The following is a 26,028-nucleotide window of genomic DNA, read 5'->3' on the forward strand; positions in this document are numbered from 1 at the left end:
GGGGCAACGTGTAGAACGTCAGTCTCAGCCCACGGGGGCCCCACCTACCTGGGAGGTAGGGGCAACGTGTAGAACGTCAGTCTCAGCCCACGGGGGCCTGGCTGGCCAAGGTCAGGTCTCAAGGGGAAGATGGGCCCAGGACTGGAGAGGTGTGTTAGTCTCCCATTGCTGTTACAATACATTCCCGCGCTTAGCAGTATAGAGCAACACAAATTTATTATCTCAGTTCTTCAAGTCACAAGTCTGGGCTGGGGGAGGTTTCAACTGGTTTCTCTGCTTGGGGTCTCACAGGCCGAAATCATGGCGTCAGCCAGCCGGGCTCTTCTTTGCAGGCGCTGGGGAAGAATTGGCTTCCAGGCTCAGCCAGGTGGCTGGCACAGTTCAGGGCCATGCAGTCGTAGCACTGGGGTCTCCGTTTCCCGACTGGCTGTTAACCAAAGGTCCTTCTCAGCTTCTAGAGGCTGCCTACACTCCCTGGCTCCTGCCCCCCTTCATCTTCAAAGCCAGCTGTGGCCGGTTGAATCCTTCTCATGCTTTGAATCTCTCTGACCTCCCTTTTGCCTCATCTCTCCTGTCCCCAGCCAGAGAAAGTTCTCTGCTATTAAATGGCTTCGTGATTAAATGGGTCCCCCTGAGTAATCCAGGGTGCTCTCCTTAATTTAAGGCCCATCACCTTACACCTGCAAAGTCCCTTTGCCATGTCACACAACATATTTACAGGTTCCGGGATTAGGGTGCAGAAATCTTTGGGGGGCCTTTCTGCCAACCAGAAGAGGACACAAACTGCTGGTCACATCTGAACATTTTTTTCTGTCCATTGTGAGCACACAGCCTGGACTGGCATGTGTGGTGGGACCGAGACAGCCCATGCTTTGTCTTCCTGTTTCTTCTCAGGCTGCCCCGATGAAGACCGGTTCACACCCTCCACCCCCAGGTAGTGTCTCAGGGAGCTTGTGTTTAAGATATCTTTTGAATATCTTTCTTCTACCATAGTGTTTCAAAAGCCCACTTCCTCTCCTTTCCATCCCTTTTACATTAGCCTGCATGGTCCTCAAGGAGTTATTAATAACGCTGCTCTCTGCCTAGCAGCTTCTCCAAAGCATTTCATGCACGTCCTCTTTTCTAAGCCTCCTGGCAACGCTGTGAGGTCAATAAGGTGATGATGATCGTAATGACCCCATTTTAAAACCCTTGAAAAATAAAGCTCAGAAAAGTGAGTGATTTGTGGGAGGTCACACAGCTGATAAGCAACAGAGCCAGGATTTAGGCATTCCAAGGACAAATCCCAGCTCCTTTCCGCCATGCCAAGCAGCCTCCCCTCACTTCCTTCCCCGCCCCCCCATTTTTCAATGAACTAATCACTTTCATACTCCGTTCCCTCTCTCCACCGTCTCCACATTTCACTTAAATTGTGGTGCCACAAGCTGGTTGCCGAAAGCTACCATTTCGTTCCCATGGAGTATTTATGCCTGAATTTTTACAGCTTTGTTTTTATCCACACTGAGCACTGTACCCATCTGGATTTAATTCATAGTCATTGCACGCAGAGCCCGGATTCTGTGAGAATGCGAATTTTGCAAAGTGTAATCCGATTAGTGCTGCCGACTGGAGAGAGGTGGGAGGTGAAAGCTCTATTACGGAAAACCTCTGGGCCAAAGTCTTCTTTCGTGAACAACTTTTAAGGCAATCAGATGAAATAAAGCCAAGAGCCACAGGGAAGGCAACCAGCGTAACCTAGGAAGTCTAATTTAAGGGCTGTATCATTGAACTTGGACGAGTGATAGATGCTGGTGAAGTATAATTAACCTTTTGAATTGAAAGGCAGAAGGACAAAAATGTTAAGAGGCAAACTGTTGCTCAAATTCTTGTCTTTGGGAAAAAAGAAAAGATAGTGATGATAGTCAGTGTTCACTGTGCACCAGACACCGTTCTGGAGACATTGTATACGTATTGATCAGTTAATCATCACAGCCCTATGGATTGAGCATCATTATCATGCCCATTTTACAGATAAGGAAATTGAGACATGGCAAAGTTAAATAACTTGCCCAAGGTCACACTGCTAATAATTAGAGCCAGGGCTTGAATCTGGGCACTCCAGCCTCAGAGTTCATGTTCTCAACCTCTGTGTCATATCACCTCTCTGAAGCTTATCATCTCACTGTATTTTAAGTGTCTTTAAAGAGATGATGGGGGAATGGGGTGGACTTGAAGGATGAAGGAGATGGGAACTTTTTCCCTTTCTTCAGTCTTTGGGCCATTCTAATCTATTATTCTTTTCTGGGTACATGACCCTGAGTAGGGTCTTTACTTCTGTGTGTGTATATATGGTGGGGACAGGTCCTCTTGGAGATGAGGGTCTTAAAGAAGCCGGAGGATTCTTTCCAGTTTGAACTTTCAGGGACTCTGGAAAAAGGACAGCCACCACCAGGTAGAGTGGGGGGTTGTGGTGAGGCTGGAACAATGCTGAGGATAAAAGGTGGTAGAAGAGAAGTTTACTGTTATTTTTCATTTCGGAGTTGATTGGTTATATAAAAAATAATCCCTTCAGCTGAGAGTTTCACGGAAAAGGATAAATTGCCATGTAAATGATTTTAATTGGGAAAAGAAACAAAACATACCCAAATTCCATATGTTTTCAGTTAATGGACTTAGAAGACATTTAAAGATTTTCATCCCCAGCGAAATGTGTCCCTTGAATAGCCCCTAAGTGAAGATTCCCATCATCAACTACTTTGATGGGGGTGATCTTTAAAATCAAGAGTGCAGAATCTGCAATCTGGTTCTGGCTTTATTCACTGGCTGGATAATCACCCCGGCCGTGGGTCTCTTTTGTGATGTGTAAAACGCGAATGGTACCTGTTCAGTCTGCTTCACAGAGATGCTATTTGATGTGTGCCCTTGGAGAAAAAACATTTCAGGGGTACAGATACCTGAGGTAGCATAATCATTTAAAAGTCTGCTGTGGTATTTGCTCCCTCTAATGGTTGGCTGTGAGTGGGTGAGAATGTGGTCACTTGGAAGCCAGATGTTTCCATCAGCAGAAATCAGAGGGAACAGGGAGGTAGCCAGGGGGGAAACCATGGCTTGAAAACCACGTCGGAGACAGTGTCGTTTCCCTTGGCTTGGTATCATCGTGTGCCCTGGCCAGAGTGACACACGTGTGTCATGATGCCCCAGCACCTTGAGAACTTTCATGTCTCAGCTTGAAAAGAGACATGAAAGTTAAACAGCATGCCATCTGCTGAGAGGCTGCTTGGGGAAGGTGTGAGGGGCAGGAAGCAAATCGTGCCATTGGGCTCTCTGTGTACGGTCCATCCCCTGGGATGCACTGTCACCCCTCGCTCAAAGCTAACTATAGCTACAGCTCTTCCCAGACCTCAGATGGGGAGATTTTCCAAGCGCACAATGAGTTTCTGGAATCTGCAGGATGGACAAAGTTAAGGTCTCAGCTGCTTTGCTTAAGGGACTGTCCACTTCCTTTCCAGAGCCTTCCAGCCTTGTTCTGTTCCTTGGTCACTCACTGGCATGTGTAGACATATGACTCACAGCTGTGATATCATGGACAATCATATCAAAGCCCCTTGGTGAAATCCCAAGAACACTGGGTCTCGGCTCTCTTCTTTCTGTCTGTTGAGTGGGAGTTTCGTGAGTGCAGTGAGCATGCCTGCAGTGTGTGGGTCATATTTACGGCTCTGTGGAGACTTCCCTCCCATGTTTTGGGGCAATGCTGACGTGCTGTACCCTTTGGTCTTGCCTTTCATGTACCACAGGATCGATAAACAAATAAGCAGTTTTCGGAGATGGTTACCTAAGAAGCCAATGAGGCTGGACAAGGAGACACTGCCAGACCTGGAGGAGAATGACTGCTACACTGCCCCTTTCAGCCAGCAAAGGATCCACCAGTGAGTGTTTCCCGTGAAAGCCCTTGTCTTACTAAGGACATGCAGCTGTGGTAGAGCCCTCTCTGCGCGTCTTTGATTCCTTGGCCCGTGGAAGGAACAGCGTAGTGCCCTTCTCCCCTGACAGTCCTGTGAGTGTTCATATCCCTTTTATATTAGTCAGGGTAAGCAAACTGCTCTAACAGACAATCCCCACGTCTCAGTGACTTAACACAATTGAACGCTTGTTCGTGTGTGTGTTGGTGAACCACCTTCTGCGTGGTGATTCAGAGACCCAGACTTCTGTCTTGTGGCTTCGCCAAAGCCCAGTGCTTGGAGCCCCCTGAAGGCTCATCTGCCTTAAGCCAGCAGGTAAGGAAGCTGGTCTACACCTTGCCCTATTGAAAAGAGGGACTGTTGAGTTAAAAAAAAACAAACAACTCAGTTCACCTTTCAGCTCCCCTTTCTTTAACAACTCACCAAGTTGCCCCAGGAAAAGCCACAAAACCTAGCAGCCGGCTTCCTGGCTTATCTGTCAGTCTCTGAACAGTAATTTGTCACTTTTTACATGTGTGGTTGGGGGAGGGAGGTTAGCCAAGTAATTGAGTATTTGAGGAATTGTGAAAGAGATAAAGAATTAACTCTGAAGCTTCTGATTTGACAAGAAATCATGGCCGGATGGCAGGGTCGGTGGTAGGAGAGAAAACCATGCCAAAGACTATAAACAACCAGGCAAAGACAGCCTCTTAAAAGGAGGATAAATCAAGTCAGCCTGGCCTTGATCCCAGCCAGGCTTCAGGAATTCCTGGCTCTCCCTGTTCCAGCCATATAACAACAGCCTCAGTAAAAATGACTTGCCTGAAGGGAAGAAAAGGGGTGACAGATTTTTTAAAAAATAGGTTGCCAACTTTGACAAAAAAATAAACCAAATGGCAGTTGCAGGGAATGCAAGCTGGGGGCACATTTCAGCAACAGAAAATCAGTTAAAGCCTGTGGGCTTCTAGAGGGCGAAGGAGAGAAGAGAAATCAAAGAATAGATGCTCTGCATCAAAACGTATAATGCACGGGAAACAACTCCATTAAACTACTGAAATAGCCAAACTTTGGATCCCCGCAGGTTGGATTGATGCCAAACAAGCCCCATTATGTGAATGTTTAAAAGGGTTATTGAAGAAGACGTGAAACTCAGAGCCCAGCCTCAAAATCCTAGTTAAATCCTCCATGGGAAATAAGAACTGAGCGAGATTTCATGTTAAGTCAGAGATCAGGACCTAGCATGTTTTCTGAAAAGAAAAAGACAGATGAAAGCTGATGTGTTCCCACTCTTAATTTAAACCCTCACTCTGCCTGTGTTGTTCATCTTGAAGTTTCTTACACAAGTGGTTGTTTGTCTTTAAATCCTCCCGGAGTAGAGTCTGGTTTACGTGCAGGTTTTCACTTTGCTTCTTACCTGCTTGAGAGAGTGCCTAGCACAGTGTAGGAGGGTCTCAAAAATTTTAGATGGATGGATGGGTGGAAGAATCAATGAAATATATGTTGTGTGCCTGGAGTTTGTTTTACTTCAAAGGGACACAGGTAAATGGAAGAGGAAGATTTCCTACTCATTTTCATGCTGGTTATGTTTCCTAATGTTCTGGCTTTAGAACAAAGTTTCTCAGGAGGGTTCTCAAAATCTGAAGCACCTGGGCACCCATCAGGATCTTGAGGGACTAGAACTGAGAATCATACCTTTACAGGTATTTTAAACCATATAATAAATGAGAGATGATAGCATGTGGGATGGCGGCATTCAGCCATCTCTCACATATATTTGAGAAGCTTTTTTGACATGTTTTGGTATTCACTCACTGAATTATTGATTCATTCAGCGGTCACTAATTTGATGCCTGCTTCTTGCCAGACACCGTCTTGGTACAGGGGATATAAAGATAAATTAGACACAGCCTTGACCTTACCTAGTAAATAGATCATTTTATTTTACTTTAAATTTTGTTGGAGTCTAGTTGATTTACAATGTTGTGTTAGTTTCAGGTGTACAGCATAGTGATGCAGTTACACATATATTCATTCTTTTTCAGATTCTTTTCCTTTATAGGTTATTACAGAATATTGAGGAGAGTTCCCTGTGCTATGCAGTAGGTCCTTGTTGGTTATCTGTTTTATATATAGTAGTGTGTATATATTAATCCCAAGCTCCTGATTTATCCCTCCCCCACCCCCCTTTCCCCTTTGGTAACCATAAGTTTGTTTTCAAAATGCATGAGTCTGTTTCTGTTTTGTAAATAAGTTCATTCATATCATTTTTAAAATTAGGTTCCCCTAATTTTATGATATGAGTGATACCATATGATACTTGTCTTTCTCTGTCTGACTTACTTCACTTAGTATGATCATCTCTAGGTCCATCCATGTTGCCGCCAATGGCACTATTTTGTTCTTTTTATGGCTGAGGAATATTCTTCTTTATCCATTCCTCTGAGAGTACACCATTTTAAATAATTGTAGACAGTATGTTGGGTGTGACTTAAAAGAGGGAGTGCTCCATCCTCCAGATTTGGAAGGAGGTTGGTAAGAGATGAGGGTGGGTCACAAGAAGAAAATGCTTGAGATGGGTCTTGAAGGATGACAGTTGTCCAGGTAGGTAAGGGAGAAGCACATCCTAAAAAGAGAGAATAACATATGTATAAAAGTATAAAGAGGGCTTCCCTGGTGGCGCAGTGGTTGAGAGTCCGCCTGCCGATGCAGGGGACGCGGGTCCGTGCCCTGGTCCGGGGGGATCCCACATGTTGCGGAGCGGCTGGGCCCGTGAGCCATGGCCGCTGAGCCTGCGCGTCCGGAGCCTGTGCTCCGCAACGGGAGAGGCCCCAGCAGTGAGAGGCCCGCGTACTGCAAAAAAAAAAAAAAAAAAAAAAAAAAAAAGTATAAAGACATGAAACAGAATGGGGTGCTTGAAAAACCACAAGTAGTTTTCTGTGATGGAGTGTAGGGCGTGAGAAAGCCTGGCATTATTGTTTGAAAAAAGAGAATGATCAGTGGAAAATGAGCTTTCAAGATAGGAGAACTAAGGAGGAAAAAGCAGAGGGACAGTTGGAACAAAGCAAACCTAAGAACCAGACCTCAGTGGGACTAAGAGAATAGTGTAGGCAGTTCTGTTGTGCCATTGGGAGATGAAAAATTGAACAAGTGTCTTGAATGTTATGGGCGGGGGGATTTCTTTCTCTTTGAAAATTGTCATGCCACATGGACAACATCTCTTTAATGATAGTATAAAAGTAAGACTTGAAGAACACTGGCTGTCAAGTTGGAAACAGTTGCTTTGGTACAATTAGAAAAAGATTTCCCTAGGATGGTTCGAGAGTGATTTTAGTGGGTTTAAAGTAATCAGAAGTAACTGGTTAATGAGCTCTGGGACTTATAACATGATCTCTTAGTTTTCCAAATGCTGTCAAAAATCTCATGTGACTTCTCAGTTTTGCAGAATGTTTGATATTGTGTTAATCTAGGAATAAAAAAGGATAATAGAAATTTAGGGGTGTGTGTACATGAATGTAGGAGAAAGAGAAGACAATTGGAAATTTAACAAATAATGACTAAAATGGAAAAGAGCCTTAAAAATACTCTGCTCTCAGGATAAAATCCAAAATCCTAGCTTGGCCCACTAGCTCCTGCTTCTGTGGGCTTTGGCCGCGCTGAGCTGCTTTGACCTCATTAACTCTCTGTGCACTCTTGTCTCCTGTCTACACATGCTCTTCCCTTGCCTGGAATACCCTTTCCCTTAGGCTCCCTTCTTGCACGTTGCATCAGAGACATTTCCTCCAGAAAACCTTCCGTAATTTCCAACCTTCACCCCCGATTCTGGGTGTGGGGCACTCTTCTATGTCTAAGTAATAATATTTTTCCTATCATAGCTCTTAACAGTATCACCCATTTTCATAGCTTTCTCCTAGACCATAAGCTCCTTGAAAGACTGTCTGTATCACCACTATGAGTCCCATAGTTGGTGCTTAGTAATGATTTGTTAAATGAGAAAATAGATGAATACATAGAAATGAAAATAGGAGAATCATATTATGAGCAAAGAATAAAGATGATGCGAAGTTAGTTCACTGCATACTCATCTCAAACCAAACTCGACATTTTCTCCTCAAATATGGTCCACCTTCATTAGCCCCTGTCCCGTCATGGCACTAATTTTTGTCCAGTTGCTGAAACCAAGGCCTGAAAGCTATTCTAGACACCTCCCTCACCTCCACTTCCCACATCTAATACATCTCCAAAGGCTGATGATTTTATGTGCTAAGTGTCTCTTTAATCCAGCCATCTCTGCCACCATGCTCTCACCTCTAAAACCCAGAAATAATATAACAGGTTCCCTGGCTCTACCCTTGCCTACCTCCATTCCATTCTCTTAAGTGAGTACAGAATGAGGTTTTAAAGATGCACGACTGGGCTTCCCTGGTGGCGCAGTGGTTGAGAGTCCGCCTGCCGATGCAGGGGACGCAGGTTCGTGCCCTGGTCCGGGAAGATCCCACGTGCCGTGGAGCGGCTGGGCCCATGAGCCATGGCCACTGAGCCTGCGCGTCCAGAGCCTGTGCTCTGCAGCGGGAGAGGCCACAACAGTGAGAGGCCCACGTACTGCGAAAGAAAAGAAAAAAAAGAAAGATGCACGACTAATCATGTCACTTCACCCAGTTTAAAAACCTTAGAACAAATATGAGAATTATTGAGAATGACCTACAAGGCCTTGAATGACCTGGCCATGCTGCCAACTCCTCTCCAGCCTTATCTGCCTTCACTGCCTTCCACCCCTCATTTCTTATGATCCAGACACATACAGCCTCCCTCAGTTCTTTGGATGTACTCTGCCTCAGGACATTTGCACATGATGTTTCCTTTCCTAGCATTCTCTTCCCGTTCCTTCCCCCCTTCCCCAAGTTTATTCTTATTCATCCTTCAAAAGTCAGCTCCAGAGACTTCCCTGGGAAGCCTTCCTCCCATCCTTCCAAAGACCAGGTCTCTTTGCTTTAGCAGAATGTTTCACATGTAACATTTTTCATATAGTAGATTTTATAATTATTTGGGTGTTATATGATTAATGCCTAACTCTCCAGGTAAACTTTGAACTCCATGGAGGCATAGGCCATGTCTGTTTCTGCTCACAATTATATCTCCAATACTTAACACAATGCTTGGCGTACAGTAAGTGGATGCTTCATACTTGTCTATTAAATGAAGTAAGGATAAAAGTAATAAAGATAACATGGAATAATCATAATTTTTTGAACTGCGTTGTACGAAAGAATTCAGACTTGAGACTCAAAACACAAATAGCCTAGCTTTCTAGTTTCTAGTTAGTTCAAACAAATACCCGTGTTGGGAAGCAATAAAAGCAAACCTGTGGGTACACATCTTTATATAAATCAACGTATAGTGCTGTCGGTCATTTTATATGGTGTCACCGAAGGTGGTCCTACAGATGGGAAAACTTTATTAGATGCCAGATACTATTTTAAAGACTTTAATCCTCACAGCAACCTGATGGGAGAGGAGGTATTATTATCACCATTCAACAGAGGAAGAAATCAAGGCACAAAGAGGTTAAGGAACCTGCAGTAGGTTACACAGCTAGACTAGTCCACCTGCCTGAACAACCCCCAAGTATCAGTGGTTTAACTCTGTAGAAGTCCGTCTGTTGTCCACATCATGGCCTAGTGCAGGTCACCACATGGAGGGAGGTGCATTGTCCCTTCTCCATACAGACATTCGGGTACCCAGGCTACTTCTGTCTGGTGACCCTGCCATCCCCTAAATCCCTTCCATCTGGTTTACCGAAGCGGGGGAAAAGAGAGATGAGTGATTTTGTAGGAAGTTTTATGGGCCAGTTTTAGAAGTGGGGTACAGCACTTTTGCCCACATTTCATGGGCCAGAGCTCATCAGGTAGCGACCCCTAACTCGAGGGATGCTAACATAAATACCTGTGTGCCCAGGAGGAAAAGGGAAATAGGTTTGCTGAATAACTAGACAGTGATGGATCAGGAATTCAGATTCAGACAGAGAGGCACTAGGTCCCACACTGTTCAACATCGTGCTCTGCTGCAGGATGTCTCAACCTCGGCACTTTGATATTTTGGGCTGAATAACTCTTCTGTGGGGGCCTGTCCTGTGCATTGCAGGGTGGTTCATAGTATCCATGGCTTCTATGCATCAGATGCTAATAGCAATTTCCTGCCTCTCCCCTTAGTTGTGAAAATCAAAAATGTCTCCAGACAGTGGCACGTTTTCCCTTGTGGTGGTTGGTAGGGTGAATACAAGATCCCACCCCCTCCCTCCTTGAGAGCTGTCTCTCTACTGTCTTTTATCACATGACACCCTTCAGGCAGGCCCACCCACTCTCTGAGATAAATTAAGCTCTGGTTGAAGCTGATGGCTGTGACGGACAAGTCCATTCAGGAATTAATTTCTTCCTCTTCTCCTCCTTACCTGTGAGTGTTGGCCTTCTTCAGTAGCACTGCCCTTCATTCTTAAAATGGCATCAGCAGTAATACCCTTGAGGCAATTATTTTCTAAGGTCGATACTCATAATAAAGTTTTTTCTGCTGGGAGACAGAGAAAAGGAAATGTGCGAAAAAGAGTCATGTCCTTTTTTATAATATACATATACGGTGTATTCTTTCAAGAAATAGATCAATTCTAAAATGCCTTTCAGAAAAATATTTGTGTAAGGTACAGAGAAAAATGTTCCTTCCTGCAATTGAAAATTTCTGTCATTACCATTATTTTATTTTGATGAAAATCCATAAAAAGTGAGGTGAAATTAAATACTGATCACTTCCTAATGGAAGAATCTGAAATGTTTGTTTGTTGTGTGTGCATGTGTTTAAATCAATATTCCTTCATTCACATGCTCCACGCCTGTTGTTGTTCTGGGGGCTTGGGAATCAACAGTGAATAAATAGGCCGAGATTCCTGCCCTCCTGGAGCTTCCATTTTAGCAGGAGGTGACCAACGTTAAGTTATAAACCAGTGGGTCTCAATCAGGGGAGCGATTTGGCAACGTCTGGAAACATTTTTGGTGATCCCAACCTAGGGTGAGGGCTGCTACCGGTATCTAAGGGGTGGTATGGTATCTAAGGGGTGCTACTGATATCTAAGGGGTGCTACTGGTATCTAAGGGCAGGGATGCTGCTTGACATCCTTCAGTACTCGGCAGCCCCACAACAAAGAATTATCCAGCCCTGGAGGTCACTAGTGCTGACGTAAAACTTTTTTGGAGTCTGGTTGATTTACAGTGTTGTGTTAGTTTCACGTGTACAGCATAGTGATTCAGTTATACATATACATATACTTGGAATGGAATTTCCTCACTTGCCTTTCTCCCCCTGCTAGACTGAGCCACTGAGTGCAGGAACCGTGTGCCTGGCGGCCGGCGGCACCCGGGGCTCGAGCGTAGGACCAAAAGAAAAGGAGAGGAATCAGCAGAGTTGGCATTCTTGCCATCCCTGGAGGACAGAGCCTGGGCTCTGGAGTCAAGTTCGCTCATCTCCTAAAGCCAGGACACCCAGAGGAAGGGTTGAAAAACATAAATAGTATGTCATAAAACATAAACATAAAACATCAAGAGTCAGTGGTGGTCTCCATGTTCAGCTTGAAACTACCCCTGGCTTTTGCTGATTTACTTTTTGTCTCAATTCTGCTGAATGACCATTTTTCCTCTCCGTTAAATTCTGATGCCAGGACTAATGCCTGACCCCAAGATATTTAACTCATGCCTCAGACATTTTAATTTCATGTGTCATGTGCATATATGAAAAGGACAGTATAAAAAGACCACTTGACATGAAATTGGCTCACATGCCTTTTTTCCCCCTCTAGACATTGAGCTAGGAAATCATGTAAAAGTCTAGGGAGTAACAGAATGGCACATCTCTTGGTGCCCAAGAAAGCACTAACCATGGAAATCTGGGTGCTGGGCCAGCAAGGGCTGGTAAGGACAGGAGAAAGTTGCTGAAGGGGATGGGGGGTAGAAGTTTCTCTGTAACTCACCCCCCCGCCTTTTTTTTAACATCTTTATTGGAGTATAATTGCTTTACAATGGTGTGTTAGTTTCTGCTGTATAACAAAGTGAATCAGCTATACATATACATATATCCCCATGTCTCTTGCCTCTTGCGTCTCCCTCCCTCCCACCTGCCCTGTCCCACCCCTCTAGGTGGTCACAAAGCACCGAACTGATCTCCCTGTGCTATACGACTGCTTCCCACTAGCTATATATTTTACGTTTGGTAGTGTATATATGTCCATGCCACTCTCTCACTTGGTCCCAGCTTACCCTTCCCCCTCCCCGTGTCCTCAAGTCCATTCTCTACGTCTGCGTCTTTATTCCTGTCCTGCCCCTAGGTTCGTCAGAACCGGGTTTTTTTTGTTTTTTTTTAGATTCCATATATATGTGTTAGTATACGGTATTTGTTTTTCTCTTTCTGACTTCACTCTGTATGACAGACTCTAGGTCCATCCACCTCACTACAAATAACTCAATTTCATTTATTTTTATGGCTGAGTAATATTCCATTGTATATATGTGTCACATCTTTATCCACTCAACTGTTGATGGACACTTAGATGTAATCCCCCTTTGATTACATAATCACTTGAACCTTCCTGTCAACCGAATAGGCCAGCAGACCATGGCAGTGAGGTGTGGACAAGAGTGGTCAGCCAAACGGCAGTCTTCAAGTAGTAGCAGTAGCCATTGCAAGATAAGGGTGACAAGCGCCCACTGTTAAATAACAATCGTGTGTTCCAGAATTATAATGTAGATGCATTACAACTCTGAGGGTACAGGCAGTGTGATGAAGGTCAGAGAGACTAAGTGGCTTGCTCAAGGTCACTCCAGTCAATGGCAGACTAGTGAACAGGAGAGAAGTGTGTTTTCTCCACAGTGCTGCCACCTCAGGTATGTGCCACATGAACGGGGCCAAAGTACATAGAATTTTTCAGTTTTACACTAGCGCGAGCCTATAAATATAAAAATATTGGATCGCCTTTGGAGTTTATTGTTGAAGCATTTGAGGTGGGGTAAAGAGAGGAAGAAAATAAAATGGTAAAATATAAGTAAATATTCAAGCCAAGGAAAATATCTTTTAGAGTAGGCATTCAAGTTTGGGGAAAAAAAAAAGGCTCAGATTTGCAGACCTTGATGGCCTATATATCTGTAATGGTTGACAAATAAGCCAATAAATTGGGCCCTAAGCCTAGTGGGCAGAGCAGAGGGAGAAATCTGCTTAGCAATCCCTCAGAGAAGTAGTGCATTTCCTAGCATTTTCCTAGCAATTGCAAGAAATAAAGTTCTTGCACAGGGAAGGAGGGCTCTGAGTGAAGTGTCCTCAGCAACGTCCTAGAGTAAACTCCTGCTAGGGCTTCTCCAGGGACTGTTTCTGGCAGGCCCCTCAGTGTGGTTCTGGAGAATTAATTGCTCACGGCCATAACCTTCTGTAGGAGTTTAGGCACGTCTTCAGCAGAAGGCTACAGTCTACCCTAAACTAACCTCATTGTAAATCTCTGTTGTTTGAACTACACTCTACAAAAATTAAAGTTGAGAACTTATTAAAAAGCAAATAGCCTCACATTCCGTTTGAACATATATTCATGCTTGAGAAGCAGTAAAAGCAAACCTATGGGTAGGCATGTTTATAAGCCAATGCAGGATGCCGTTTGGTCGTTTTATGTGGTGTTGCCAGAGTGGGGCCCACAGGCTGTTTACCAGCCGTGATTGTATGGGCACCTGAAATTTGATCCCACAGAGGACTCTCCTGCACTAGCCACCTGAGGGGCCCAAGGTTGTCAGCATTAGGGACAGTCATTTTATTGAAGAATTATAGTTCAGGAGACCCCTCTCAAACTCAATTTCCGAGAAGGCAATTCAACACAACAGTAGGGAGTTTACTGAAGGAATAATGACATCTCATATTTATATGGTGCTTACTAGGTTCCAAGTACTTCACAGTTACAAATTCATTAGCCCTGTGAATAAGGTATAGCCATTATCCCCATTTTTATAGAGGAGGAAACGGAGGCACAGAGAAGTGAAGTAACTTGCCCAAGGTTACACAGTTGGTAAGTGGCAGGGCTTGGATTCTCAGGTCCCATATTCTGGCTCCAGTCTTATCCTCTTAACATTATGTATTATGTATTTGTGGCTGCTGTAAAATATTACATAAATTCCACGGCTTAAAACAGCACAAATTGTTTTACGGCTCTATAGGTTAGAAGTCCAACATGGGTCTCACTGGGCTAAAATCAAGATGTGGAAGGGCTGCATTCTTTTCTAGAGGCTCTAGGAGAGAATCTGTTTCCTTTGCCTTTAACAGCTTCTAGAGACTGCTGCATTCCTTGGCCTCACGGGCCCCGTCTTTCATCTTCAAAGCCAGCAACAGTCCTTCTCACATCACTTTATTTCACTCCTTGCCTCTGTCCTTACACCTCCTTCTCTGACGCTTCTGCCTTTCTCTTCCATCTTTAAGGGCCCTTGTAATTACACTGGTCCCACCTGGATAATCCAGGCTAATCTCCCTGTTTTGTTTTGTTTTGTTTTGTTTTGTTTTTGCGCAGGCCTCTCACTGTCGTGGTCTCTCCCGTTGCGGAGCACAGGCTCCGGAAGCGCAGGCTCAGCGGCCACGGCTCACGGGCCCAGCCGCTCCGCGGCATGTGGGATCTTCCCGGACCGGGGCACGAACCCGTGTCCCCTGCATCGGCAGGCGGACTCTCAACCACTGCGCCACCAGGGAAGCCCCCTAATCTCCCTGTTTTAAAGGCAGCTGATTAGCAACCTTAATTCCCTTTTGCTACGTAGCTTAACATGATCACATGTTCTAGGAATTAGGATGTGGACAGTTATCCTGCCTATAGCTCAGCTATGTGAATGTGCCAATCTGTAAAGCCCCAAGGATCTAGAACAGGTAAGTTTTGATGGGGGAAAGAAGGAAGAAAGGAAGGGCTGGAGGGTTTGGGCAGTAGGATTTGGAGACATTAAATGAAATGACATGTAAAATACTTAGCCTGGTACCTGGCCCATGGTAAAGCACTCAGTAATTGACAGCTATTATTATTTTTATTATTAATACTAACAGTGCTAGTAGTTAGTATTCCTACTACTATGAACCAGGAGTACAGTGAGAATCCTTGGGAGAATCTCTAAAGACTTGCAGTTGGTGTATAAAGGGAAGGTTTGAGGTACGAACAGTGATTTTTGCAATGGTGACTATCTGACCCGAACTGGAATAGCATTACTTTTTTTTTTTTTTTAGCATTACTTTTAAACTAAATTCTACTCGATGTTCCAGATATGGACTGAATGTTTGTGTCCCCCAAAATATACACGTTGAAATCTAATCCCCAAGGCGATGGTATTAGGAGGTGGGACCTTTGGGAGGTGATTAGGTCATGATGCCCCAGTGAAGGGGATTTGTGCCCTTCAGAGATCTAGCTCACCATCTTTCCACCAGGTGGGGATACAGTGAGAAGTCTACAACCGGCAAGGTGGGCCCTCACTGGAACTTGGTCATGCTAGCATCCTGATCTCAGATTTCCAGCCTCTGGAGATAAATTTCAGTTGCTTGTAAGCCACCCAGTCTATGGTAGTTTGTTATAGCAGCCCTGGACTAAGCCAGGCTGTATTACCATTTCACGTTTATTTATCAGTAACATGTGCATATTTGTTTTCTAAACCCTCTCAGCCTAGCTATCTAAAGATACTGATTTTTCTAGCGTGTGCCTTTTACTGTATTTTCTTTTCAGCATTTGGAGGTTTTGTGTTGTTTTCATTGATCTGAAATCTTGAGAGAGTCCTTTAGGCAGAGAGAGACTGAGATTGATTTCAGTAGGATTAATGTTCTTTTAGCGCCCCCATGACTTACAGCCATCTCGGAGCGCTTGTTGTATAACAGACACGTATTCTGCATTAGTCTCCTCAATGTGCAGGTTGCTGGTATTGATCCATAGAGTCAGGGGAAACAGATCTTTCCTGGAAAGTTTTAAACTGAGATGAAAGTGAAACAAGCTGCATAGCCTGAGATTTGTGCTTCTTGATGACGTGGCTCCTTTTAGGTAGCACATAACTTAGTGACTCCAGTTTTAAGGCACAAAGAGGGTGCCTAGTCATGTGGGAAAAGTGTACCTTTGGGTGTCTGGAGATCCAGTGGTTAGTTAGCTGTGTTCTCTTAGTATTTGTGGAACCAACTTTGGATAATCCCTTAGAACTCTTTTATTGCCATTTATCCATCTGTAGGTAGTTCTTTAACGTTTATCAGCTTATTCATTTAACAAATGTGAGAGGTCCGCGTACCGCAAAAAAAATAAAATAAAAAAGACCTGGAAGTGGGCTTGGCGCTTTGGGGGCGGGCTCCGGTGGGCACATGCCCTTGGCCTTGCCGACAGCTCACCTCATGAGGAGCAGGCAGCTGGGGGAGGCCCACGTCTGAGCCCTGTGAGGTCCTGGGCCTGGGCAAGGTACTTCTTACCTCTAAGAGTGGCACTAAGGAGGGGATCGAAGTTAAACCTGTGGCCTTTGGGAAGAGTGCTTTATTCAAATGACGGCTGATTCAGGACCATGTCTTAGAAGTGTCTTTATCCTTGGGGGTACGCCCCATTCTTCTCATTTCCCACTTTGCTCACAGCACCCACACCATCAGTTTTGTGTTTCCCACTCCTGACTTAATGCTATCACCACTGCACGATGATCACCTTCCTCACCGTCCGCCATCACCACCTAATCCTTTTGGTCCTAGTTCCTCCTTTCTGACCTCACTGCCACTGCCTTGGTTGAACTGGCCACCACCTCTTGGGTGAACAGTTATAAGTCTCCTCGCTCCCTCTGTCTCTCCCCACTCCCCAGTCTGCTCACCACACTCATGTCACAGGTCATTGGCCAGGCTCTGGTCACCAGCCCATACAGCAATTTGAACAATTCCCTTCCTCCGGAATCCACAGTCCACAGATTGGCTAGCAGAGCCTGGGCCGGATTCCTCCCTTTCCTCAGCTCCTTAGATAGGCACGCTCGGCAGGGAATTCCATGCACTGCCCCACGTGGCAGCATTGCTTCCTTGCTCAAGAGCTTTCAAAGATTCCCTACGTCCTTTGAGATCAAGTTCAAACTCCTTCGCATGGCACCTAAAGCAGCTTCCCCAGCTTCTCCCCTCCCACCTAGCCTCCCGGGCTGGACAGGCTGGATGATCCTACGACATGGCAGCGGGGGTTACCCGAATGCCTCGTGAACGATGCTCCCTCTTCCTGAGGTGGGCTCTCATTCTGCTCATTGCCTGGTGAAAGCCTTTTCTTCCCCCAGGAGCTAGTCCAGATACCGCTGTCTTTACAAGACCTCTTATGTCTCATGCAGACGGCATTAGAATTCTGGGCCCATTAGCCTTTGTAAATGTTGTGATGATGGCACTGATTATATACAATTATTTGTTTCCATCCATGTCTGTGTGTGGCACAAAGCTCAATGCAGCAGCCAAAAGTAATTAGAAGGCAGCTCCAGCCTTTACTTGAGTTTCTCAAAGGACACGAAGAGAAGCCAAGTACGTGGTCCTCAGAAACTACTACTCATTCTCCTTCCTTCATACCGTCCTGTACTCAGGTGTTGCCCTTTTTCTCCCCCGACAAACCCATTCCTCCTTCACCCCAGCCTGCACAGTTTTTCTTTCGTCTTCCTTTATTGTTCCTCTCCTCCTCACAAGCCTCACTGCTCTCTCCCATCACTTTCTTATGAGGACTGACATAGCTTCTCCACCAGGGGAAAAAAAAAAAATCCATCCTTTTCAGGAGAGGGTAAATTAGACCGTAAATTACAGGATTGTCTTTGTTGGGTTAGAGACTGTGCCAGTCAGATTATGGTACATTCTGCTGCAGTAACAAACAACCCTCAAATCTCAGCGTCTGGCTTATTTCTTGCTCACCTAACACATTAGCTGTGGGCCAACTGGGGCTCTTCTTCACAGGTCTCCTTTCTTATGAGATCTTGCCTGAAGAAGCGACCTGTGCCTAAGGCACGCATTCTCTCTCTCTCTTTTTAATTGAAGTAGAGTTGATTTACAATGTTATGTTAATTTCTGCTGTACAGCAAAGTGACTCAGTTATACATACAAATACATTCTTTTTTATATTCTCTTCCATTATGGTTTTTCTCAGGATATTGAATATAGTTCTCCATACTATATAGTAGGAGTTTGTTGTTTATCCATTCTACAATATATATATAATAGTTTGCATCTACTAATCCCAAACTCCCAGCCCCTCCCCCCCCCCCCCCCTCTTGGCAACCACAAGTCTGTTCTCCATGTTTGTGAGTCTGTTTCTGTTTCGTAGATAGGTTCATTTGTGTCATGTTTTAGATTCCACGTATAAGTGATATCGTATGGAATTTGTCTTGCTCTTTCTGACTTAACTTCACTTGGTAGGTAAGGCATGCATTCTCATGGCAGAAAAAAAAAGGTAATTGTCGAGCCACACGATGGCTCTTAAAATTTCTGCTCATATTTCATCTGCCAAACAAGTCTCACAGCCAAGCGTGGTAATAGGGAGAGGAATTATACTTCTCCCCAGGGAAGGGGGCTGTAGGCCCTTGATAATGGGTAGGGATATATAATCCTCACAAAGAGCAACCTTTTTTTTCCAATTAGGAAAAATAATGCAATTTACCTAGGAATAATAATAATAATGCAATTTACCTAGGAATAATAATAATAATGCAATTTACCTAGGAATAACCCACGTTAGTATTTTTTTTTGTCCCATCCCATTTATATAACACAGTAGTCTGTGAGCTCTTTCAGGGCTCAGATGATGTCTTATGCTGTTTTGTTTTGTTTTGTTTTAGAAACCTTTTAGTTTTTTAGGAGAGGAAGTTTCCATGAAAGTTAGCAAAGATTTGGGAAGAAGAGAGAGAAACTCTGTGGGACAGAAATCAGACATGGGATTGGAAGTTTTCAAAATTCAACTTCATAGACCATCTTTTTTTTTTCTCTTTTTTTTAAATTGAAGTATAGTTGATTTACAGTATTATATTTCATGTGTGCAGAATAGTGATCCAGTATTTTGCAGATTATACTTCATTAAAAGTTATTCCAAGATCATGGCTGTAATTCCCAGTGCTATCCAGTGGTACATCCTTGTTGTTTATCGATTTTATGCCTAGTATACCATGGTGGTATTTCTTTCAGATTAACAAACAGGACAGGTAGATGTCTGCTTATGTGGTATGTGATTTCTAAGAGAAGGAGTCAGCCTCTTCCCCTGACCTGTTTCTTTGTCTACCGTCCTGTATCACTCAGGCTCCATTCAGGAAAACTGAAACTCAGCAGTTATTTTAACAGAGGTTAAGGCGGGGAATTGATTAGGTGGATATCAGAGAACTAACATATCACCCAGGGAGCACTGAGGCCACACAGAAAATAACTTCAGGAAGTGAAGCAGCTACTGCTCCAAGGGCCAGAGGAACAGAAGGAAGAGGGTGAGGTTTTCGGAACCTTTAGAAGCTCAGAGGAGGAGCCCTGTACTTCTGAGGAGATGTTGCCCTGGCTAGTACCTCTGGGGTATGGGACAATGCAGTGAGTCTAGTTTGGGGTATTTTTTAAAAGATGAAAACTGGAACCATTTGCCACGATGAGGTTGAAGAATCACTGCTGCGGTGACATCGACAAGGAGAACAGGCACACAGGAAAGACCGAGTCCCCTTGCCTCCATTTTTCTCCCCTCCCAGTGCCCCCTACTGGCAGAACATATCAGAGAGCCAGATGCAAAGTAGAATTGTCGTTGGCAGGGTCCCTGCTCCAGCACATACAGAATATAGAAGAGGGAAGCTAAGAGATAACTTAGTAAGCAGTACACTCCCTAACCCCTGGAATTTTACAGTATGAACTTTAATCCTTTGGCTAAAGTCATCCGCATTTAAAATAAAAAATGTCCCTGGGAAAAGTGAAATTTTTTTTTTGCGGTACTCGGGCCTCTCCCGTTGCGGAGCACAGGCTCCGGACGCGCAGGCTCAGCGGCCATGGCTCACAGGCCCAGCCGCTCCGCGGCACGCAGGATCTTCCCGGACCGGGGCATGAACCCGCGTCCCCTGCATCGGCAGGCGGACTCTCAACCGCTGCGCCACCAGGGAAGCCCGGAAAAGTGAAATTTTTAATTTTATTTTTCCTTTATATCCCATTATGAATAAGTTTATCAGATCTTTTCTAGAGAGTTAAAAACAAGGGGAGGAAGGAAGAGCCCTAGAGGGGGTACTGTTGCTGTAGCAGGAATAGACAGAGGTTGCCACTAAGATGGTAGAGGGGGGAAAAATGGTCAAAAAAGAAAAAAAAAGACAGGGATCAAGGAAGGTAAATTTTTACCAAATTCCAAATTTTGTAGATGCTTGACGTAATTTCTAGGTCTTTGCTGATCACAACAACCAAAATAAACTGCAGGAAAGTAGACAGATCTGTCCCTTTGGTCAGCACTCGGACCTACTCAGCTCCAGTAAGGGAATATAAAAACAAGACCCATGACCAAGACCAGACTAAGACAATAGCCATGGATGAGCCACTGAATGATTAATTTACACAGTGACAATTACTTAGGTAATTCAGGAGAAACCTTACTATTGACTGAATGACAGCACCCTAATTAGTAGAAAGCTAAGGCCTGGGTTATCCTAAATTGGATTTTTCTGGTCTGAGGATTAATTAGGAAATCACTTATGTTTCCAAACTTGGTGTACAGATTTTTTAAAAAATGATTTCCTCTTCATTCTGGCTCACTTGAGTGGCAGATAAAAGTGATCTCTGGGGCTTCCCTGGTGGCACAGTGGTTGAGAGTCCGCCTGCCGATGCAGGGGACACGGGTTCGTGCCCCGGTCCGGGAGGATCCCACGTGCCTCGGAGCGGCTGGGCCCGTGAGCCATGGCCTCTGAGCCTGCGTGTCTGGAGCCTGTGCTCCGCAACGGGAGAGGCCACAACAGTGAGAGGCCCGCATACCAAAAAAAAAAAAAAAAAAAGTGATCTCTAATAAATTTAAATATTGCAGTGCTTTCATGTTTCCATTCTGAATATCCATTTCAATTCAGTCAGCGGCAAGAACCATTTCTCTGACAGGCACTGTGTAGGGCTGTACAAAGATGAATGAATCACAGTTTTTATCCTTAAGGGTTAACGGTTGAGCCCATAGAGGCTCTGGAGTTTTTGGGTCCTGGACCCCAATCCCAGCTCTGCAACTCACAAGCGGTATGATTCTGAGCTTCAATTTCTTTACTCATAAATTGGGAATAATAATAATACCCATGTAATATTGTAAAAAGTAGCAACACAGTATTTAAGTACATGTGATAAATGTTCAATAAATTTGTTATTGTTAATAATATATGTACCTGATATATAAATAGATAATTTCGATATATGTGAACTTTCTCACTAAAGATGGAGATACTTTAGGATTGGCCTGAATTGTTACTAATTCCAGGATATCACTTTTCTCTCTCTTCTTCTTCCCTCCATCCTTTGCTCCTCCTGCCACCTCCTCTTCCTCCAGAATTATCCAGATAACTGTCCATCTCCCTAGTTCGCTTGGTTCTGCGTATACCTAGCCAACATCAGAGATACTGTTTGGCCTACCATGTCTTAACAATAGGCCAAGTGAATGCATATTCTCGTGTTAGGTGACTGACATTTTAAAAATATTTGATTCAAGCAATGATTCTCCAACCTTTTTTTACCATGACACACGGGAATGGTTACTTATGCAACACACTCCTTTGTGCTTTACTGTTCCTCTAAACAGTACATTGGTTTTAAAAAATAATTAGAATGGATTTGAGGTACCTTTATAATAACATCAATTTACTCCCATATATTCCATTCCCAAATTTGGGCACTTTAACTGTTACTAGTGTCAAATTAATTATGACACACCTCACCACTAATCATGTCCTGATGTGACATGTGGATGAGACTCCCAAGTTTGTCTGTTGCTTCTTTCTTAAAACCTGTCCAAATGAACATACCAGAAATTCCACTCTTAGATATGTTCTTCTTTGAGAAACACTTGCTCATGTGCATTTTGCAGCATTGTTTATAATAATGAAACATTAGAAATAGCCTACATATCCACCAGCAGGAAAGTGAACCAACAAACTGTAGTGTCCTCATACAACAGGCTTCTAAGCAGCAGGAAATATGATTGGACTAGAGCTCCTTTTGTCAACATGAATGAAGCTCACATGGTTGCACAAGGAAAGTAAGTTGCAGAAGAATGAGTAGAGCATGATACCATTTCTGTAAAGTTTTTAAACGTACAATCTAATGCTGTATTTTTAGGAATACAGCATTTTTGTGTATCTGAAAATATTTTATTAAAATAAAGACTTTTTAATACTTGATTTCAAAATAGCAGGTACTTATTTATCAGGGCGTGTTAGAACTTTGAGGATCAGTAATCTTTATAAAAAGTGTCAAAGAGAGAGCTAATAATATCATAAACCTACCATTTATGAGCACAGTGTGTACATGAGTACACTGCAGGCAACACCTCCTAACCTTCAAACCTCTCTCTGAAGTGGGTATTATTGTTGACCCATTTGAAAGATCAGGATACTGAGGCTTAGAGAAGTTACTTTTTAATAAAAATTCAAATAGTTAGTACTTGGCAGAACCAAGACTCTAACCCAGGTTTGTTTTACCTTGAACCAATAAAGTAGCTGCTATTATAAGAGCTCTTGGGTTCATAAAAAGTATTCTATGTATCCATGAGGCAGCTTCTTCCTTCTGAATTGTGAGAAAATAAATTTTTATTGTTTAACCTACCCAATCCATTGCACTTTGTTATGGCAGCTGTAGCAAACAAATACACGTAGTTGTTATACTTCATTTGTAATGATAGTTTGACTAGGTATAGAAATCCTTTTCCCTTAGAATTTTTAAAGTCTTGATCCTTTGATTCTAAAACTCAATATTGCCGCTGAGAACTTTAAAAACATTCCAGTTCCTAATTCCCTCTATGTAACTTGTTTTCTCCTCTATGGAAGCTTGTATGATCATTTCTTTGTCCCCCGTGTTCTGAAATATCATAGTTATGTATCTTGATGTGGCTCTGTGGTCATCTATTGTACTGGTCCCTTTCAACTTTGACTGCTCTTATCTTTCAGTTCACAGAAATTTTCTTGAATAATTCTTGAATTTTGTGGATGAGTTGTTCTTCTCCTTCTAGAATTCTTATTTTTCAGATATTGGACTTCCTGAGCTGAGACTCTCACATCCTTATCTTTCCTCTCCATTTGTTATGTATACCTTTTTGCCCTGGGAGATTTCTACAACTTATTTTCAAATTCTTCTATTGAGATTTAATTTCTGCTCTCATTTTGTTTTAGTTTCAAAGGACTATGTTATTCTCATAAGGTTCTAGCTTTCTAAGATCATATTTTGAGCTTTTTCCACAATTGCATTATCTTCTTAACTCTCTGAACATAATGATTTTTTAAATTAAGGTATAATTGACATGTAACACAGAGGTTTCAGGTGTACAGTATAATGATTATTTGTATATACTGCAAAAGGATCACCACAATAAGTCTAGTGAACATCAGTCACCATACATAGTTACCAATTTTTTTTCTTGTGATAACTTTTAAGATTTGCCCTTGGCAACTTTCAAATATGCAATACAGTATTATTAACTAAAGACATCATGCTGTACATTACTTCCCCATAACTTATTTATTTTATAGGTGCAAGTTTGTACCCTTTGATCCCCTTCACCAACTTTGTCCACCCCCCACCGTCAGTAACCACCAGTTTGTTCATTTGTTCTCCGAATCTAGGAGCTTGTTTTCTTTTTTAGATTCCACATATAAGCAAGATCATAGGTTATTGGTCTGTCTTCCTCTGACTGACTTCACTTAGCATAATGCCCTTGGTGTTCATCCATGTCATTACATGGCAAGATTTCCTTCTTTTTTATGTCTGAGTTATATATATGTACAACACCACATTTTCTTTATTATTCATTTATTGATGGACACAGGTTGCTTCCATAGCTTGGCTATTATAAATAATACTGTAATAAATATGGGGGCACATATATCTTTTCAAGTTAGTATTTTCATTTCCTTCAGATAAATACCCAGAAGTGGAATTGCTGCATCATATGGTATATGGTAGTTCTATTTTTAATTTTTTGAGGAACGTCTGTGCTGTTTTCAATAGGGGCTGTACCAGTTTAAAATCCCACCAGCAGTGCAAAAGGACTCCCTTTTTTCCACATCCTCACCAACGCCTGTTTCTTGTCTTTTTGATAATAGCCATTCCGATAGGTCTGAGATGGTATCTCATTGTGGTTTTGATTTTATTTTCTCTGATGATTAGTGATGTTGAGCATCTTTTTATGTTGGCCATCTGTATGTCTTCTTTAGAAAAATGTCTATTCAGATCCTCTGCCCATTTTTTTATATCAGATTGGGTTTTTTTTGCTATTGAGTTGTATGAGTTCTTTATAGATTTCAGATATTAACCCCTTATCAGGTATATGATTTACAAATATTTTCTCCCATTTCATAGGTTTCCTTTTCATTTTGTTGATGGCTTCCTTCTCTGTGCAGAAGCTTTTTAGTTTGATGTAGTACCGCTTGTTTAGTTTTGTTTTTGTTGCCTTTGCTTTTGGTGTCAAATCCAAATAAATCATCACCAAAACCAATGTCAGGGAGCTTACTGTTTATATTTTCTTCTAGGAGTTTTATGGTCTCAGGTCTTACATTCAAGTCTTTAATCCATTTTGAGTTAATTTTTGTGTATAGTGTAAGATAGTGGTCCAGCTTCATACTTTTGCATGTGACTCTCCAGTTTTCCCAACACCATTTATGGAAGAGGCTGTCCTTTCCCCCATTGTATGTTGTTGGCTCCTTTGTCATAAATTAATTGACCATATGTGTGTGGGTTTATTTGTGGGCTCTCAGTTCTGTCCCGTTGATCTTTGTGTCCGCTTTTATGCCAGTACCATATTGTTTTGATTACTGCAGCTTTGTAATATAGTTTGAAATCAAGGCATGTGATACCTCCAGCTTTGTTTTTTCTCAAGATTGCTTTGGCTATTCAGGGTCTTTTGTAATTCCATACAAATTTTAAGCTTTTTTTTTTCTATCTCTGTGAAAAATGCCATTGGAATTTTGAGAGGGACTACATTGAATCTATAGATTGCTTTAGGTAGTATGGACATTTTAACAATATTAATTTTTCCAGCTTATGAGCATGGAATATCTTTCCATTTGTGTCTTTTCAATTTCTTTCATCAATGTCTTACAGTTTTCAGTGTACAGGTCTTTCACGTCCTTGGTTAAATATATTTCTAGGTATTTTATTCTCTTTGATGCAATTGTAAATGAGATTTTTAAATTTCTCTTTCTGAGAGTTCATTATTAGTGTATAGAAATGCAACAAATTTTTGTATGTTGATTTTGTATCCTATAACTTTACTGCATTTGTTAGTTTTACAGTTTTTTAGTGGAGAATTTAAGGTTTTCTATAAATAATATCATGTCATCTGCACATAGTGACAGTTTTACTTCTTCCTTTCCAGTTTAAATGCCTTTTATTTCTTTTTCTTGCCTAATTGCTCTGCCTAGGACTTCTAATACTATGGAGTTTGGGGGGGAAGGAGGAGGTTGTCTTTTTTCCTCCCATTTTTATTGAGATGTAATTGACATACAACACTGTATAAGGTTAAGGTGTACAGCATAATGATATGACTTACATACATCATGACATGATTATCACAGTATGTTTAGTGAACATCCAATAATATGTGAATAAAAGTTACAACAGTTGGCCTCTTGTCTTGCTCCTGATATTAGAAGAAAAACTTTCAGCTTTTCATCATTGAGTGTGATGTCAGTTGTGGGCTTGTCATATATGGCCTATTCATAATGATTTTTTAAATATTTCATCACTCCACATAGCCTAATTTCCTCTAACGTATTTCTTTCTGATTGTTTTTGTCTCTTTGCATTTTTCTCTATCTTTTATGTTAATAGATTTCTTCGGATATGTAGTAATCTTTGGCTGGCTGTCCATATTTAAGAATAGGAAATGCAAATCTTGAGAAGAAGTTTAGAGTATAAGGTGGGGCCTG

The 26,028-nt window shown here is 42.6% G+C and overlaps 1 protein-coding gene across 4 annotated transcripts in view; it reads left to right on the forward strand.

The window, feature by feature from the left end:
- The window catches only part of ANO4 (anoctamin 4), a 357,757-nt gene that overhangs the window by 209,046 nt on the left and 122,683 nt on the right, over positions 1-26,028 (forward strand). For all 4 annotated transcript variants that reach the window (XM_029205408.1, XM_029205406.1, XM_029205409.1 and 1 more), the window contains one exon: positions 3,774-3,905. In XM_029205408.1, coding sequence (XP_029061241.1) covers positions 3,774-3,905 — 132 coding nt within the window. The remainder of the gene's footprint in view (positions 1-3,773; positions 3,906-26,028) is intronic.

This window comes from Monodon monoceros, unplaced genomic scaffold (genome assembly GCF_005190385.1).
Source record: "Monodon monoceros isolate NGI ecotype Baffin Bay Population unplaced genomic scaffold, NGI_Narwhal_1 Super_Scaffold_6, whole genome shotgun sequence".
In the NCBI taxonomy this organism is placed as follows: domain Eukaryota; kingdom Metazoa; phylum Chordata; class Mammalia; order Artiodactyla; family Monodontidae; genus Monodon; species Monodon monoceros.